Source organism: Puma concolor, chromosome A1 (genome assembly GCF_028749965.1).
Source record: "Puma concolor isolate L17-30 chromosome A1, mPumCon1.1.hap2, whole genome shotgun sequence".
NCBI lineage: Eukaryota > Metazoa > Chordata > Mammalia > Carnivora > Felidae > Puma > Puma concolor.
Genome location: NC_141667.1, coordinates 153389640 through 153408716, shown reverse-complemented (window position 1 = coordinate 153408716; position 19077 = coordinate 153389640). Strand labels below are relative to the sequence as shown.

At 53.9% G+C, this 19077-nt stretch overlaps 1 protein-coding gene across 42 annotated transcripts in view; it reads right to left on the bottom strand.

Annotated features, from left to right (window-relative positions):
* OBSCN (obscurin, cytoskeletal calmodulin and titin-interacting RhoGEF) overlaps positions 1-19077 on the bottom strand; it is a 166718-nt gene that overhangs the window by 82985 nt on the left and 64656 nt on the right. For 39 of the 42 annotated variants that reach the window (XM_086707175.1, XM_086707103.1, XM_086707095.1 and 36 more), the window contains 17 exons: positions 16973-17248; positions 14754-15029; positions 10424-10699; positions 7249-7533; positions 6787-7053; positions 6394-6663; positions 5334-5600; positions 4813-5079; positions 4533-4645; positions 4281-4434; positions 3940-4101; positions 3748-3852; positions 2785-3051; positions 2418-2687; positions 2023-2289; positions 1393-1659; positions 1023-1289 (listed from right to left, as the gene is read on the bottom strand). In XM_086707175.1, coding sequence (XP_086563301.1) covers positions 1023-1289; positions 1393-1659; positions 2023-2289; positions 2418-2687; positions 2785-3051; positions 3748-3852; positions 3940-4101; positions 4281-4434; positions 4533-4645; positions 4813-5079; positions 5334-5600; positions 6394-6663; positions 6787-7053; positions 7249-7533; positions 10424-10699; positions 14754-15029; positions 16973-17248 — 4056 coding nt within the window. Of the gene's footprint in view, positions 1-1022; positions 1290-1392; positions 1660-2022; positions 2290-2417; positions 2688-2784; positions 3052-3747; positions 3853-3939; positions 4102-4280; positions 4435-4532; positions 4646-4812; positions 5080-5333; positions 5601-6393; positions 6664-6786; positions 7054-7248; positions 7534-8495; positions 10355-10423; positions 10700-14753; positions 15030-16972; positions 17249-19077 lie in introns of those variants that run through there. The other 3 variants (XM_086707248.1, XM_086707348.1, XM_086707307.1) reach the window with 3 other exon arrangements.

Below are 19077 nucleotides of genomic sequence, written 5' to 3'. Positions count from 1 at the left end.
CGCGACCCCGCCTGCCCCCTGGACCCAGACCCACCAGTGGACAGGGCTCTGCCCCTGGACCCAGACCCGCTCCTAGACCTGGACCCGCCCCTAGAAACAGTTCCGCCCCTGGACTCAGATACATCCCTAGACCTAGCCCTGTCTGCCCCCTGGACCCAGACACGCCCCTGGACGCAGACCCGCCCCCTGGACCCGGCCCTGTTCCTGCAACCAGCCTGCCCCTGAGATGGCCCCACCCCTAGAGATGGCCTCGCCCATGGACCCAGCTTTCCTGGAGCCTACTCCATGCCTTGGACCCGGCCCCACCCCATGGACTCTGGCCCTACCTTGGACCCGGACCCGCCCCTAGAGACGGCCTCGCCCCTGGCGACAACTCCGCCCCATGAACCCGTACGCGTCCCTGGACCCGGCTGCATTCCTTGAACCCAGACTCTCCCCTGGACCCGGCCCCGCCCCATGGACCCGGCCCTGCCTCCTGGTGCCTACTCCATCCCTTGGACCCGCCTCCGCCCCATGGACCCGGACTCGCCCTGCACGCGCCCTCACCCCATGGACCCCCCCTGCCTCCTGGAGCCCGCTCCACACCTTGGACCTGGCTCCGCCCCAAGGACCTGGCCCCGCCCCTTAGACCCAGCCCCGCCCCTGCACCCGCCCCCGCCCCATGGCCCGGACCTGTCTCCTGGACCCGGACCCGCCCCTTGGACCCGGACCCGCCCAATGGACCCAGACCAGCCCCTGAACCCGCACCCGCCCCGTGGACCCCGCCCTGCCTCCTGGTGCCCGCTCCATCCCTTGGACCGCCTCCCCACCAAGGACCCGGACCCGCCCCCTGGACCCGGACCCGCCCCCTGGACCCAGCCCCACCCCTGCACCCGCCCCGCCCCATGACCCGGCCCTGCTTCCTGGACCCGGACCGCCCCATGGACCCGGACCCGCCCCTTGGACTCGGACCCGCCCCTGCATCCGCCCCCGCCTCCAGGACCGGGACCCTCCCCTTGGACCCAGTCAGCATAGCCACGCACCGTGCACGCTGACTCTGGAGCTGGTCTCCTCGGAGCCCACACTGCAAGTGTAGAGGCCGGTGTCTTCCCAGCTCAGGTCGTGCACCACGAGCCCGCGCGTGCCCGCCGTGTGCAGGAAGTCGTACTTGTCACTAGGGACCACCTCCACCCCGTCCTTGCGCCACACCACGCGGGCCTGGGGGTCTGAGATCTCGCACTGCAGGGCCAGCGTGCCCCGCTCCTCCGCGGACACATCGTCCAGCGCTTTCAGAAACACCACCGGCTTTGCTGCGGGGAGGTCGTGGGCAGGTGAGCGAGCTCCACCTTCGGCCTTCAAGGACCCCGGCGCCCCGCGCTGGGAGGACCCCAAGGACCCACAGCGACGCCTCACCTTTGACCTCCAGGCGGGCAGTGACCGACACCTTGGGGGAGCAGGCGCGCACAAGGCCGGCGTCGGCCCGCCGAACCCGCTTCAGCACCAGCGTGTGGCGACGGCCTTCGTGGGAGATCTCGTGGAAGCTGTCGTTGTACAGAGGTGTGCCGTTGAGCGACCACTCGATCTCCTCGTCCTCATGGGACAGCTCACACGAGAAGGAGGCGCGGCCCTCCTCCGTGGCTTCTGCGTCCTGCATCGGCTGCATCACTGTAACCTCGCGCGCTGCCAGAGCACAGAGCCACTCAGCACCGCCGCAGGAGACCCTTCCCCGGGGGGAGAGGGGGTTCCTCGCCTCCTCTCCCAGACCCTCCCCACTAGGGACGCTCCTCCCCTTCCCCGGCGAGGACCCTCCCCCCCAAACCCTACCCCCTGAGGATGCTCCCCCCCCCACCCTCCCCCTCCGGAGCCCCCGCCCCACGGCAAAGACCCTCCCCACATCCCCGACCCTCCTCCTTGGGGACCCTCCCCCCCAAACTCTCCCCTCCGGGGACCCTCTCCCCGCCCCTCCCCCCTCTACCCCGGGAACACATCCCCCAGGCGGAGACCCTCGCCCTGGCCCGGGGCGACCCCGTGCGCCCTGGCTACCTTCCACCGTGACCTCAGCGCTGCTCTGGGCACTGCCGGCTTGGCACCGGTAGACGCCGGCGTCCGCGGGCGTGAGCCGGAGGACGCGCAGCTCTGCCATGTGGCCCTCCAGCCTCATCTTGAACTTGTCGGAGGGCGCCAGGGGCGTGTCCTCCTTGTACCACTGCACGGCCTTGGGGGCCGGCTTGAAGTCGCAGGACAGGACCACCGACTGCAGCTCGCGCCCCGCCTTGGGCTCCAGGGGCCGTGTGAGCACCATGGGGATGTCTGCCGCGGGAGGGGAGAGGGCAGCGCTGCGTCAGCGGAGGGACCGCAGGTTCCCAGAACCCACCCTGTGCCAGGTCTGCCACCAGACCTGCCAGGTCTGCGCCCCTTCGCCCCAGCGGCGCGCTCACCAGAGACCACCAGGCGTGCGGTGGAGCGCGACTTGCCGATGGTGAAGTGCACCGGCCCAGTCATGGTGGAGCAGGTTCGTCGCAGCGTCAGCCGGTGCACCGTGCCCTCCTGCTCCATGCCCACGGTGGGCCCGGCCTGGAGCACTGTCTTTCCCAGGAGCCACTTGGGCGGCCGCACCGAGGGGATGGAGGTCTCGCATTCGAACCAGGCAGGTGCGGGCTCCATCACAGTCACGTCCTGCAGGCCCCGCACGATGGTGATGGATTGTTCTGTGGGTGAGGGGCTGGTCACTGGGGCAGTCCCACAGGGAGGACCACCAGCAGCCACAGGCACAGTGGGGAGGTGCCAGGGTGGCCCCGCCCGCACCTTCCACAAAGAACTGGGCACTGGTCTTCACGTTGCCAGCGTCACACGTGTAGGTGTCCTCATCCTCCGGCTGCACATCGTTGATGATCAGCTTGCGGTAGAGGCCGTCGCTGACCATCTCGTACTTGGGTCCTGACTGCAGCTCCACGCTGCCCTTGAACCACTGCACCTGGGCGCTGGCCCTGGACATCTGGCACTCCAGCACACCGCGGTGCCTCTCCATGGCTATCTTGTCCCGAAGTGGGCGCAGGATGGTCACCGGCAGCTCTGAGGTGTGACCAGGGGTGAGGGGACAGGATAAGGGATGCTCAGTGCCCCCAAAACCCCACCTCAACCCCCACCCATCCACCCACCCGGGTCTGGGTGCTCTGCCTCTGCAGCCTCCAGAGGGCTGGAGCCTCTCTGCCAGGGCCAGCAGGTGGCGAGGCCAGGTGTCACCCTCGGCTTCTCTGGGACCCACTGCATAGAGCTGACCAGGTGAAGGGTGGGCGCACCACTCCCCCCCCACACACACACCACTGCACCGTGCGCCCTTGACAAGCTCATCCAGAGCACCCTGGCCTCACCCCTGCCCTGCCTCTTCACATCCACACCCCTCGCCCTGCACAATCCTGCATCAAGCAATTCCAAATCTCATATACCTTCCCCCCAACTTGTGGCAGACCCTCCCTCCTCTATGCCCTGACTGTGGCTAGGGCCATCTGTTAAGGCCTCATGCTCACCACATGCCGGGACCCCACAGTGCTTTCTCTCCATTGCTAAGTCCCAGGAGGAAGGATTTACTGTGACCTCCTGAGCTGCCTCTCCAAGACCCCTGTCTTCCTGGTGAGGAGGCAATACCTCCTTTTCCTCCTTCTGGGTCATTGGTGTCCTGGGACAGCTGCCCTGTCAGTCCCTGTAAGGCTGCAAAACTGTGCATTCACATACACTGTCCAGCAAAAACCCTCCCCTGGGCTCCCTCACCTTTGACTCGGAGCTCAGCTCGAGATTCTGCATTTTCGGCTACAAATCTGATCTCTCCTGCATCTTCTGCCAGGACCCTCCGGTAGATGAGGGTGTATGTCCTCCCTGGAAACACAGGCCAGTCAGTACTGGGAACAGGCCCTGGAGGCAGGATGGAGAACGAGCCCTCCTGACACCTGCCCAACAGCTCACCTTCCTGGCGGATGCGCACATTGTCACTGGGCCGAAGCTTACTGCCCTCCCAGAACCACTGGGCTGGCACCTCATCGTGAGAGATCTTGCAAGAGAAGGTGGCGCCCTCCTTTTCCATCACCTCCACATCCTCCAGGGGCCTCACGATCTGGATGTTACGACCTGGGGTGGCAAGAAGGCCGTGCCATTTGTGGATGCCCAGAGCTCCCCCTTACCCCTCCCACCCAGATTGCTGAGGGGTGCAGGGCGGGGCAGAGCCAGAGGGCTAAGCACTTTGCTGGGGGGATGCAGGGTGGCCAGGAGGCTCTGGCCCAGCAGACCCTGACCCTTAATCTGCCTACCTTGCACCTTCAGGGAGGCTGAGCTCTGAGCATCACGAGCGTCGCACACGTACACGCCCTGGTCACCAAGCTCACAGCGGAAAATGATGAGACTCCGACAGGCGCCCTGGGCCACCATGCCCACTGTCTTGCCCACCCTAAGCTCCACGCCGTCCTGAGGAGGAACGAGGTTGGGTCAGGCACTGGAGGTGGCCAACAGAGCAGTCCCACCCCTGCCAGCCCACAGTGACAGGCGGGAGCAGCCCAAGCCACCTTCAGCCAGCGCACATCCACGTTGGGGCGAGACAGCTCACACTCCAAGGTCACCCTGTCCTTCTCTGTGGCCACCACATCTTGCAGAGGGCGGCTGAACCTCACAGGCAGCTCTGGGTTGGCAGGAAGGGGGAGGTGAGAAGCGGGGCCTGAGATGTGTGGTCTCACACAGCCAGTTCTGGGAATGACACCCCCCACCCTGCCCTTGCCTGGCTCCCCGGGCCTCACTGGGGACAGAGGCAGGTGCACTCAGGAGTGCCCCCCCCCCGTGCCCACGCACCAGTGACCGTGAGCCGTGCAGACGTGTGCACCCCCTCAGCTTTGAAGGCGATGAGGCCACTATCCTGTGGCCGCAGCCCCGACAGGATGAGGGTGTGGATGGGGCCTTGCACGGCCAGCTGGCACGTGGACCCTGGCTGCAGCCGCACGCTGTCTCGCGTCCAGCTGCCCTCCACGTTGTCGTGTGACAGCTCCACATCCATGGTGGCTGTGCCCTGCTCCCACACCTCCACCGCCTGCAGGCCCCGCACAAGCCGGACCTGGCGCACTGCGGGACAAACATGGGGGTGCATGAGGCACCGCCGTGAGACCCAGGCCCTTCAGCCAGCCCCCACTCACCTCCCCAGGAGCCTCAGAGCCAGCCAGGCATCCTGGAGGGAAAGGCCCAGCCCTTCCCTTCCTTCTCTCCCATCCTCCCTGCCTCCCGCCACCCCCCAGGGCCTGTCCCTCCAGGGGGACACCCCCTTCCGTCCTCCTTCCTTGACGCCCGACCCCCACGCTCAGCCTGCTGTTGCCACTCACTTTCCACGGTGAGCTTGGCCTGTGTCTTGTCGTCTGGAGTCTCACAGCCATAAAAGCCGCGGTCGGCAAAACCCACGCAGTGAAGAACCAAGCGGTGCCTGGTGCTCTCGGCGTGAATCTCCACGTTCTTGCCTGGCGCCAGGGCCACTGCGTTCCGTGTCCACTTGACCTCGGGCCATGGCCGTGTCAGCTCTACCTCCATGGCCACTGAGCTCCGCTCCTCCACCGTCTGTGGCTCCAGCTTCTTTCTGAACAGCACTGGAGCCTCTGGGGTCATGAGAAAGGGAGGTCATCGCAGCCACTGCCACTCCCAGGAAAGCCAGGGCACAGAGGGGCCTGACCTCCACAGTCGGCACAGCTGCCCCCACCGTGACCTCATGTTCTCACTCCACACTAGGCCCAGCTGCACACCTGTACAGATACAACTGTAGAGAAGGGAACAGAGGCCCCGGGAGCTGCTTCTTCCTCAGCCTGTCTCTCACCTCCCACCCTCCTACTCAGGACAAGCCCACCATGACCAGCAGCAATGGGGCACGGTTGGGGGGGGGCAGGTAACACAGACGCTGAGCCCCCAGCCAGTCTGCCCCAAGGAGACCCTGGACACTCTACGTGAAGGAGTGAAAGGAGCCAGTCAGGTGCACCTCCCAGTCCCAGGCTCTGGATGACCTTTCCAGGTGTCCATGTTACTAACTCACTCAGAACCAGCAGCAGGTCCCCAGGTGAGGTCCCAGCACCGCCCCCCGCCCCGCCCCCAACCCTGCTTGCACTGGCTAACTCCACTCCCTCCCACCTTGCCGACCATGGGGCTCAGCTTGGGATGCCTCCTCCAGGCAGTCTCCCTTGATGGCCTAAACCTCTGCCCACCCACAACCAGACGCACCTTACAGAGGTTTACTTTGTCCCCTTCAGAGTAGGTATCTGGCCCCTGGGTCCCACCTGAGTCTCCTTTCCTTAGCCAACAAAGCCCAGTGTCCCTCGAGGTCACCCGAACCAGCTGGACACAGGTTGGCATCAGAAAGCAGCCTTCGAACCAGTCCCCCTGGGAGGCCCTCCCACGTACCTCGCACCCGGAGGGCAGCAGCGGAGGAGACCCCCTCGGCCTCTGCAGTGATCTGGCCTGGGTCGTCCAGGGTCAGGCCCAAGATGGTCAGGCTGTGGCTCGCGCCACTCTGTGAGATGAGGAACTTCTCACTGGGCTGCAGCAACGCGCCGTCCCGGAACCACCTGACTGCTGCATCGCTGGGGGACACCACGCACTGGAAGGTGGCCTCCTGGCCCTCTTCCGCCACCACGGCGCTCAACCCAGACATGAACTTGACCATGCGGGGGGCTGCAGACAGGGGTTTTGCTTGAGAGATGAGTAGGAGAGGCAGAGACCCCCCCGCCCCATGCAGACACAGAGAGCACACACCTTCTCCAGGAAGGCCCCCAGATGCGTCTCGCCCCTGCCTACCGCTGACGGAGAGCTGCGCGCTGGTGCAGTCATCCCGGGTCTCACACACATACTGCCCCGCATCCTCCAGCCGCAGGCCGGACACGGTGAGTGAGCGCCGGGGCCCTGCGGCTTCCATCTGGAAGCGCTTGCCAGCCCGGAGCTGCGTGCTCCCGCAGCGCCACACCACCTCGGCCTGCGGTGGGCTCAGCTCGCAGGCCAGCGTCACCGTGCCACCTAGCTCCCCGCTCACAGGCTCCAGGGGCCGGCAGAACTTAGCGACCACCTCTGCGGGATGGAAGGGGGGTGTCAGCCGCGGGGCTTGGGCCAGGGGACAAACTCTGTGCCAACCAGTCATGCGCCCAGAGTGCCACTCCGGCTCCATGCCAGGATGCTGCCTACGCAACCTCATGGGAGACCCTCCAGCCCCACGGGTGCCCCAGTGCACACGGGGCTCCCAGAGGACACCCCAGTCCCTCTGACCTTCCACCTGCACTGGGAAGTCCTGCCCATCTGCGCCCACGCGGCAGCTGTACACTGCGGTGTCCAGGGTTTGCGCGCCGCGGATCGTCAGGGTGTGGGTGTCCCCCAGGCTGGCCGTTTCGTGCCGCTTGCTGCGGCGGATCTCCACGCCATCCTTGAGCCACGTCACTGCGGCCACGGAGGGCGTAGCCAGCATGGCGGTCAGGACAATGTCCTCGTGCTCCCTGACCACCACAGGCTCTCTGCGGCCAGGTCTCTCCACCGTGGGGGTCTCAGGCTCCAGCTCTGTGGGGAGATCAATGAGCATGAGAGCAGGGCCCTTGCATTCCTGGCCTCACTCATCCCACCTAGGGGCTGCACCGGGGGATGAGATCTGAAATGGGACACACACACCCCACCCAAACTTCCACTGCTCTGCCGCTGCCTGGCCCGTCCAGTCCTCCTCTGCTGAGACTCTGCTGAACAAGCCTGAGAGTTAATCCAGCAAGGCTCCATGCCACCTAACGGTCACTATCCAGGCTCCCGGGGGTGCGACAGGGTGGCCAGGAAGAGACACCTGGGGTCACGGGCCCGGGAGCCAAGAGCTGAGAGCCCAGCATCCCTGCCCAGCAGGGAAGAGGGGGCCTCATGAGCAGACACTGTAGACAGTGGGCAGCAGGCAGGTCAGAGAGACCACAGCCTGGGGCCTGGGCCCACATTACTGAAAGACATTGGAGCAGGGTCAGGAGAGGAGACAGGAGAAGACAGCTTGGCCCAGACCAAGATGGGCATCAGAGCAGGGCAAGCCCGCAGGGCTGACTGAACATCAGCTGGACACTCGGGATCCCAAGGCAAGAGACAGGGAGCCAAGCCCCGCTGAGGGCAAACCCCTCAAGTAAGTCTCCCAGAACAGCGCTGGGCTCCAAAACTGTGCATGGTGCGTTTGCAATGGGAAACGTGTCTGCCTACCAACCCTAGACAGAATGGCTACGGCCACAGACCACAGGCCTTGGTGGTCAGGTTGTGTGGGGGTAAGGTGGGGATGTGGCAGAGAGGGGCAGAAACTGGGGGATGCAAATGTCGGGAATGTCCCAGAACAGGGGCTACAGGGAGTGTCTCCAATCCAAGGACCTGGGCAGTGGACAGAGCCCTGGGCCAGGCCCGTCAGCAGAGACCCCAACACAGGTACAACACACAGCCCTGTCTGAGAAGGGCTCATTTCCTGATTTGTCAGGAGTTTATACCCTCTTCCAAATGCTGGCCCCCACCTGTAATGTTTAGGTGGAAGGACACCTTCTCTCCCCCAGCCTCACAGCTGTACTCCCCGGTGTCCGCCTTCCCCGCCTGCTGCACCACCAGCCTCCTGCTGCAGCCTGTGGCCTCCATGCACACTTTGGAGCTTGCATTCAGCTTCTTCCCATCCTTGTACCACGTCACCTCTGTCTTGTCCTGAGCCACCTCGCAGCTCAGCGTGACGCTGGCCCCCGCCTCAGCCTGCACCTCACTGCATGCCAGCTGCTCCTTGGCAAACATGGCCAAGGGCTCTGGGGACAGAGAGGGACACACAGGAACAAACACACCATCTAAGTTAGGAAGGCAGCACTGGGAAAGAAGAGGTAAACGGGATGGCTGGAATAGTCTCCAGGCTCTGCACGTGCATGGCTTGCAGGGTCCTTCCCATGTGGGCACGGAGTCCCCGCAGCTCCCTGCTGCAACCTACTCTGTGTCAGCATCTGCTGGCAATGCAGGGAGAGTGGAACTGTACCTCCTATCAGTGCATGATTCTGTTGATACACTGCTGATTTCAGTTCACTGATATTCTGTCTAAATATAGGCCTGGAAAGCCATGACACACTGGCCTGCACTCTTTCCCCTGTCCCATCGTGTTGTACTACAGAAGCTACGCTGCCATGTAAGATGGGATAAGAGTGTATCTCCTTTTCTCTACAAGAATGTCTGTGAACAGGATATAATTTCCAGAATGCCTGGAAGGATTTACCAGGCAAGTCACCAGGCTTCCATACTGTTCCATGAAGACACTCTGGTTCCTGCTTCTGTTGTTCCAATGACGCTGTGGGCATTGTCCACTTCTTACGTCCATTGAGATTTGCTTTTCTACAACCACTAGGACCATACTTCACCACTGTTCTGATTTTCTGGCATTAAAGAGTGCCAGATTCTCTCAAGTGACTTGTCAGAAAGACACACAACAGGTTTTGTAGTGTCCATACACACCCACAAACCATGATGTACTGATACAACAGCAAACTGCTATGGGGGCCCCCAGGAGTCAGGCAGGGCTGCTCTGAAGTTCAATTTTCCCACAAGAAGGAAAATAAAGATAGGTCACAGACTTGTCTGGAACCAGTCAGGAGGCATCAGTGTCCCTGAGCACCACCTGGGAACACAGTGGGATGGATACTGCCTTATCAGTCAGGGGCTGCTACCACTGAGTGTGCTCATGTTCCACAAGCCACTTACTCCTCTCCCTCCCTCAACCTGTACCTCATCCAGGGGGAATTCTGACACAGGATATCCCAACTGAAGACAAAAAGAAACAAGATTTGCTTTGAAAACAGCTCCAAACCACACAGGTGCTCATCACAGGTGTTCAGCTACTACCACTTTGCCGCTCGTTATTTATTTTGCCGAGATGCTGCAATAAACATCTATCTGCGTTTTGCACTGAGGGAGCTTCCACACCCATGAGCATGGCCCAGAATACCTACAACCTCAATAATGCAAGTTCAGCCTCGAGATGGTTCCAGCTATGATCAGAAGGCTGAAGCGTCCTCTTATCCTGGCTTACTGAAACCCAAACATCTCTTGATAGTGAGAACCTTTAAATGAGGCTATGGAAGCCACTAGAGCATCTGCAGGTGAGTACATCTGGTCAATCTCAGCCCAGTGCAGCACATAGAGCCTGAATCCCGGACGCCAAAGGAGCCACAGTACGTTCTGAAGGGGTGCTGGGGACAGTGGCTGAGCATGGCCATGTGGACACACCATGGGGTACCCAAGAGGAGCTCTCTCTTGTCTGGACACTCTTCCCTTCCCACATCCGTGGGTTCAGCCACCAGAGTGAAATGGAAGGCAGAAGGCTGGGATCTGGGAAGAGCATCAGGGTCTGTCTGGGCTGCGCACTAGTGCCATCATCACTAGCAATCAAGGATAAAGTATTAGCTCCAGAACTGACCTGTGACATCCAGGTGGAAGGACACCTTCTCTCCCCCGGCCTCACAGCTGTACTCCCCGGCGTCCGCCTTCCCTGCCTGCTGCATCACCAGCTTCCTGCTGCAGCCCTTGGCCTCCACATGCATTCTGGAGCTGGCACTCAGCTTCTTCCCGTCCTTGTACCACGTCACCTCTGTCTGGGCCTGGGCCACCTCACAGCTCAGTGTGGCACTGGCCCCCGCCTTGGCCTGCACCTCACTGAGTGCTGGCTGCTCCTTGGCAAACATGACCGAGGGCTCTGGGGACAGGGAGGGACACACAGCATCAAACACACCATATCCATTAGGGTCGCAGCACTGGGAGAGCAGGCCTGGATGAGGGTGCAGGGCCACAGAAACTCCTCCAGGCTCTGTGCTGGCTGCACAAGTACCCAAAGTTCACTATAGGCTCTACCACTGTTCCACATGGGGATGCTGGAAAAGACTTCGCTGTGCACACATACCTCTGGGAGAGGTGCAGGGGTGTTGCAATGCACACGCACCGCAGCCTTCCCAGGTGATGCAGTCTTTCCTCACGGTTGTGCAGGGAGCTGCTGCCGCTCCTTGCTCTCACCTACCCTGTGATGTCCACTGCTGGCACCTGCGGGGAGGGACATGTCCCTCCTGTGGTCTTTCCACGTAAGTCCCTGATGACTCACACAGTGGAGCACCGTTCAGGTTTCTCTGACTCTTCTCTTCTGCAGTGTGGTATCATTGCAATGCCCTGTCTGGTTATCAGTTATTGCTAATTATGGCCTGTCCTTTACATATTCGTTTTTAGGAGCTCTCGCACTTGCATTAGAGCTTTGATAATCATGGTTTTGTGAATAATTTATCCATCATTGTCACTTGCCTTTTCATCCCTTTGTGTCCTCTGATGATGTAAAGTTCTCAGTTGTGATTTAGGCAGGTATGTCAATGTGTCCTTTGTGGTTGGTGTGTTCATATTCTGTTTCAGAAATCTTTCATTACCCTGAGGCCATTAAATGTTGTGTGTTCTCTGCTAAGAGCGTGTTTTGTCTTTCACACTGGAATCCTAGCTTGGCTGGAGTTGGTACCTATGCGTGATGTGGGGGAGCCCCCCATTTTTATTATAGATAAATAGATCATTTGAGAGAGACATAAAAGATAGATAGATAGATAGATAGATAGATAGATAGATAGATAGATAATACAGGTAGATGATGGATAGATATAGATAGATGATACATATATGTGTAGATACACACATAGGTAGGTAGGTAGATAGGTAGGTAGGTAGGTAGGTAGGTAGGTAGATAGATGATCCAGATAGATGATGGAAAGATGGAGTAATGGATGATACAGATAGATGATAGATAGATAGATAGATAGATAGATAGATAGATAGATAGATACAGATAGATGATATAGTAGATTATAGATAGATAGATAGATAGATAGATAGATAGATAGATAGATAGATAGATAGATACAGATAGATGATATAGTAGATTATAGATAGATAGATAGATAGATAGATAGATAGATAGATAGATGATCCAGATAGATGACAGAAAGATGGAGAGAAAGAGAGAGAGAGACAGAGAGAGAGAGACAAAATCCACATAGATGATGGAAAGATGGAGAGATGTAAGACACAGATAGATGATATACAGATAGATAGAATAGATAGATAGATAGATAGATAGATAGATAGATAGATAGATAGATACAAAGTTACATAGTCTGAGCACCATTTATGAAAAGACAATCTACCTCTATACCATGTGCCAGAATTACAGAATAAAAATAATGGAAAAGGTGGGGGGGTGCCTGGGTGGTTTAGTCAGTTAAGTGTCCAACTCTTGGTTTCAGCTCAGGTCATGATGTCACGGCTTATGGGTGTGAGCCCCATACCAGGCTCTGCAGTAGCAGCACAGAGACCATGCATTCTGTCACTGCTCCACCTGGGCTCTCTCTCTGCCCCTCCCCTGCTCTAGCTCCCTCTCTCTCTCTCTGAAAATAAATAAATAAACATTAAAAAATCTCCTTTTAAAAACTGGAAAAGGATGGGTGGGTGAAGCTGGTCACAGCACGGTCTATTTGAACCTTACCACTTGTCCCTTTGTGCTATGCACCTATCCCCAAGTTGCAACCTGATGTCTTCCTACTACAGCTTTATCAGTTATATTACTTCATTTTATATTTCTCCTGATTCACTGTACAGTGTTGCACACAATTGTACCAGTGGAGCCATGTACGAGCTCCAGTTAGAAGGAGACACCCTGTGAATGTGATGTGCTATAGTTTTCTGTATCCTGTGTCAAATTAAGGAACAATCCTCTTATAGTTAATCAAGGACTTGACTACCTTGAATGTATGCTACATTTTATGAAATTCTTCTTCTGCATATAATGTAAAAATTTTATCAAGCAGTCATGTGAGAATAAAACAAAACAAAAAATGTGTTTTCCCTTTTAAGTTCTAAATATGACAGATTATACTGATATTCTAATGTTCTGGTGTTGGCCAATCCTGTGTTCTTAGGAGATGAGCTCAGACAGTGTGTCTGCACTTTGAGTATTGCACTGTTACTTGGACAATATTTTGTGTAAAATTTGGTATTGACATGCATCCGAGACTGGCCTCCAATTGCAATTCTTCACACTTGTCCAATTTGGGTATCAATGCAGCGTAAAATGGGTTAAGAGTGTACATCCCTTTTCTGTCCTCTTAAAGAATCCTCCATGATCATGGGACAATTTCTTTCCAGAATTTGTAATTTGTAATCTATAATTTGTAAATTGTAACTTACCAGCAGAACCACTGAATTTAATCTTGTCTAATGAAAAGGTTTTTTGGGATGGTTTCATTTTTTAAAAAAGTTATAAGATTGTTCACATTGTTTATATCTTCTTGTGGATGTTTTGATACAGTTTTCGAGGAATTGGACAATTTGCCAAAACTTTTCAATTCTACTTGAGTAAAATAATATCACGTTCTACTGAAATGACGGGGTCAAAAGTGTTCCTAGTAAGTTTCTTACTATCTATACACATCTACAAATCATGTAATGATACACTACTGAAGAATCACACATTGCTATTAGGAGTCAATGTGGGGCCACAGACCACCTATTTGAGCTTAACCTCTCTTAAAGTAAGTTTGCAGACATCTCTGTGAACCAGCCAGGGATGGGCATACGCGTGCACGCCCCCCACCCCCACACACCACTAGCAAATGCTATGAAATAAATACATAAATACTGCTTCACCAGTCAGTGGCTGCCACTATAGTAACTTATCTGTCCCAAAGTGTGCTGATTTCAGAGAAGCTACTCATTCTTCCCAGCTTCAAAATATATGAATCAAACTCCAAGCACAATACTGACACAGAACATTCTCACAGAGACAAAAGGAAACTGAAATTTTCTTTCAAAAGAATGTTCCAGGGGCTCCTGGGTGACTCAGTTGGTTAAGCATCTCAGTCTTAAGTTCAGCTCAGGTCATGAGCCCACAGTTCCTGAGATTAAGCCCTGCTTTGGGTAATGTCAACACAGAGCCTGATTGGGATTCTCTCTCTCCCTCTCTCTGTGCCCCTCCCTTGCTCATGCTCTCTCTCTCTCTCTCTCTCTCTCTCTCTCTCTCTCTCTCTCTTCCCCCCCCCCTCAAAATAAATAAATAAATAAACATTTAAAAATTATCAATAAGTAAGTAAATAATGTCCCACATGCCAGGTACACATCCAAGTTGCATATCTCCCAGCCCTCTGCTCCTGGTTTACTATGTGCGGACATTGCGACAGAACAGGGATCGAGATTTGGGTACACATAGGTGCACAGGTAACTTCCATGTCCACATGTGAGGCAGGAAGAGTGTCCCAAAATGACTGAAATTTTGGTAATGCCAAGTTCAGTCTCAAGACAACTCTAAGATGACTAGGTTGGGTATCTGAAATGCACCTGTATCAGGTTCAAAGATATTCAGCCCTCATGTGGTGCTGGGTGAGGTCATCTGGGAGCTTCTAGAAGTAATTCGCATGCCCTGGGGTGAGAGACATTGGCTCTACTTTAGGCAGTGAAGCCAGATGGAGCGAGAGTACTGGACACAGGAACTCCAGGAGCATTACTCCATGGAAACATCATGCAGGGTGCACAACAGGGGTGGTGTGCTATACACAGATCTTCCCATCCACTCTCCCAGGGCTTGGCCACAGGCATGAAGATGGGATATGGGAGATGTGAGGACAGGAGATCTACTGGAGAGACCACAGTTTCTTCATAGCTGTCAGTCAGTCAACACATCATGCTGAAACAGGGCTAACATGGCACGCCACCACCACCCAAGTACTGACCTGTGACATCCAGGAGGAAGGACACCTTCTGGCCCCCGGCCTCACAGCTGTACTCCCCGGCATCCGCCTTCCCCGCCTGCTGCACCACCAGCCGCCTGCTGCAGCCCTTGGTCTCCACGCGCACTCTGGAGCTCGCACTCAGTTTCTTCCCATCCTTGTACCATGTCACCTCCGTCTGGGCCTGGGCCACCTCGCAGCTCAGCGTGGCGCTGGCCCCTGCCTTGGCCTGCACCTCACTGCGTGCCGGCTGCTCCTTGGCAAACACAGCTGCAGGCTCTGGAGAGAGGGAGGGATGCATGGGGTCAAAGATACAATCCATGTGAAGAATGCAGGTCTGGGAAAGAAGATCTAAACAGGGAGGCAGGGGGACTGGAACTCTCTCCAATCCCCGCATCAGGTGTTTTTAAAATGAATACAGTACAGTACTATAAATGTATTTTATCTTTCTTGTTCTTTTCTTAATATCATTTCTTTCCTCTATCTTACATTATTGTAAGAATACAGAGTATAATACATATAACATGCAAAATCAACTATTTAAGTTATTGGCAAGACTCTCAGTCAACAGTGCGCTATTAACAGTTAAGTTCTGGGGGAGTCAAAAGTTATAAGTGGATTTTTTACTGCATTGGGCACTACCACCCCTAATCCCTACATCACTGAGATCAACTGTGGTGATTTTCTACTGTTTTGAATATTAAACCAACTTTGCATTCCTGGACTATGACTTCATCAAAGCATATTTTTTGACATCTTGCTTAGATGACTTTGCCAATGTTTTGTTGAAGATATTGGATATTGATATCCATAAGAGATTGGCCTATAATTTTAATCCTTCCTTCTTTCCTTGTCAGATTTTGGTGTTGATGTTATGTTAGTTCCATGAATCAAAAAAGAATGTACATCTTTATTTTATTCTCTAGGATAATCTCCATGAATACTTTCCATAATTTTTCAGCAGAGCTACTAGGCTTAGATCATTCTCTATGAAAAAAAGTTTTATTACTGTTTCCATTTATTTAAACTTATGGGACTACCTGAGTTATCTATTTCTTCTTGTGTCACTTTTTCAGATGGTTTTCTAAGAATTTGGTCAATTTATCAAAACTTTTCAAATTGATACCATAAAATAATATGCCATATGCTCTCAAAAAAACATTTTGGAAAAATGTAGGATTTCTGGTATCTGTACACACCCAAAAATATTATATACTGATATACCATCACAACTATTATGGGCTGGCAGCTAGGATTAATGTGGTGCTATGGCCCACCCTCCTCTGATGTTAAGACAAATTTAACAAAAGCAAAATAAATTTAGTCCTTAGACCTCCCCATGAAGCAGCCAGGAGGCACAAACACACAATACCCACTAGGAAATCCTATGACATACTGCTATATCAGCCAGTGATTGCCACCACAAGGATTCATCTATAGCAGAGCATGGTGATACTTACTCCTTCCCATTTCTAAATCTATAAATCAGACTCCAAGAGGAATTATGACACAGAATGGCCTTACTGAAGACACAAGGAAACAAGATGTGCTTTAGAAAAAGAACTCCAGAACTTACATGTGCATGTCTCAGGCACAAATCTATCAACCCTCTAGTTCTGTTTACTTTGCACAGGCACTACAAGAAAACAGCGGTCTAGATTTTGCTACATACAGGTGCACAGATAACATATATTCATGTGCAAAATAATACATTAAAACAAACAAAACATTAATAATCCAAAGTTTAGTTAAGATCATTCCAAGTATGATTATATCATCAAAATTTCCCCTACTCTGGTTTAAAGGAACTGAAATGTCTCTCACTAGTAAGAACTCCTTACAGCACTGAAGGGGGCATCTAGGGAGCCCAGGAAAGCACAGGCACATAACCAAGGTGTGAGATGCCTAGTCTACTTCAGAACCCAAACATGAAGAACAGCCATAGTCCTGGGCACTGAGGAACTCCAGGAGGGCCCTGTGCAGGTGCTCAGATGCATGACTGAGAGAACTGCTCAAAGACACAAAAATGGCCCCTCTCACTCCCTGAGCACCCTTCTCATTAAATTTCTGTCAGTCTAACCTTGGCTATGAAAATAGGAGGCAACAGGATGGCAGAGGGGAAAAGATGAAGAGTAAGGGAAGGAACATCAGAGCCTGTGGGATCTGTAATGCAATTCCTCCATTATGTCCAAACAAGACTGTTAGTATCAAAAGGAACTGACCTGTGACATCCAGGCGGAAGGACACCTTCTGGCCCCCGGCCTCACAGCTGTACTCCCCAGCATCCACCTTCCCCGCCTGTTGCACCACCAGCCTCCTGCTACAGCCCTTGGCCTCCACGTGCACTTTGGAGCTCGCACTCAGCTTCTTCCCGTCCTTGTACCATGTCACCTCTGTCTTGTCCTGGGCCACCTCGCAGCTCAGTGTGGCACTGGCCTCTGCCTTGGCCTGCACCTCACTGCGTGCAGGCTGCTCCTTGGCAAACACCACTGTAGGTTCTGAGGACAGGGAGGGATGCACAGGGTCAAAGATACTGTCCAAATCAGGAAGGCAGCACTGAGAAAAGACTGAATGGAGAGGCAGGAGAATTGAAAGTCTCTAGGCTCCACATAAGAGTGAAACCATATGGTATCTGTCTTTCTCTGTATGGCTTATTTCACTTAGCATAACACTCTCCAGTTCCATCCATGTTGCTACAAAGGGCCATATTTCATTCTTTCTCATTGCCATGTAGTACTCCATTGTGTATATAAACCACAATTTTTAGCTCTGCAACAACTGTGTGACTTGGAGAAGCCCCACTGCCTTCCTAAGGACAAGTAACACTATTTATCTGTACATTCTACCCCACTTCTCCATGTGGGCTGTTCCAGGTGGGGACTACATTCTACCACCACTCTGCTTGAGGTATTGTGGTGGGGGTGGGGGGGAATTCTGTAAGAGACTCTTGTGCATGTGGGATCTGTGGGGTCATTATGCCTGCACACCTCAACATTTATAGATGATGCAAACCACATGACTTTACCACATGACTGCCTAAGAACATCTTCCCTGCAGTGCAGGAATGTTCCTACAGCCAGAATATTTGGTACAATTTGATAGTAGAGCCACTAGGGTTATCCAGTATTGTGTGACAAGATTGTTTATTATGGTTCCAATAATTTATAAGGTTATAGGATTACTCAAATTGTCTATGTGTTCTTCCATGAATTTTGATATAGCTTTCTTGATCAATTGGTCAAAACTTTCCAAATTTACTTGCATAATGTTATATCATATTCTCAGATAATCACATCACAAATACACACATAGGGTTTTAAACATTTGTAAACACTCACAAACCATTAAACCCCAATGTAATACCAACATGTTATGTGCTGGCATCCAGGAGCCACATGTAACTGTACATATCTGAATTATATGAAAGGAAAATAAAGTCAGTCCTCAGACATCTCTATTGATTAGCCAGGGAAGCACAGATGCACACTAATCATTAGGAAATGCTGTGAAATAAATGCTAAATTACTTTCAGTGGCTGCTTCTGTGACCTCATTCTTAGCAGGGCATGCTGGTAGACAATATGCTACTCAGCATTCCATTGGCAAATGTATAGGTCTAACTACAAACAGAATTCAGAGGCAAAACACCAACTTATGACAAAGTGAAAATAAGATATGCTTTGATAGGAAATTCCAAGCATCACAGGTGTTTGTTGGGGCACATACACACCAGTCCTCTGCTCTCTGTGTAATCAACACAGACGTGGCAACAAAATATGGATCTAGATTTGGCTACGTATGGGTGCAGAGAGAACTCCTACACCTCTGTGAAAGGAGGGAAGTATCCCAGAACACATAAGACTTTGAAAACCCAAGGCACAGTCTCAAGATAATTCCAAGTATGACTGTGTGGCCCACATTTCCCCTTCCCCTGACTCAGTGAAGCCAATATCTCTTGCTAGCAGGAATCCATAGGTGTGTTTGGTGAAGATACAATGACCTCTCAGAATGACTCCAGGGGAGAGACATCTGGTTTACTTCAGCCCCAAGCATCAGGGAGATCCAGAGTCCTGGACTCCAACGTCCACCAATGGGTTCTGAGCAGGTACTGGGAACATGTGACCAGCACTATTACGTGGAAACACAATCTCTGGCGTATGAGAATGACCTGTCTCCCTCCTGTGCACTCCTTCCAGCCATGTTCCCATGGCCCCACCTGGGATATGGAAATGGAGGTGGTGAATGGGTGATGTCAAGGGAAAAGTCTAACTGAAAGAGCACGAGAGTCTGTCTTGGGGATAAACCTGTTCCACCTTCACCTCACGAAA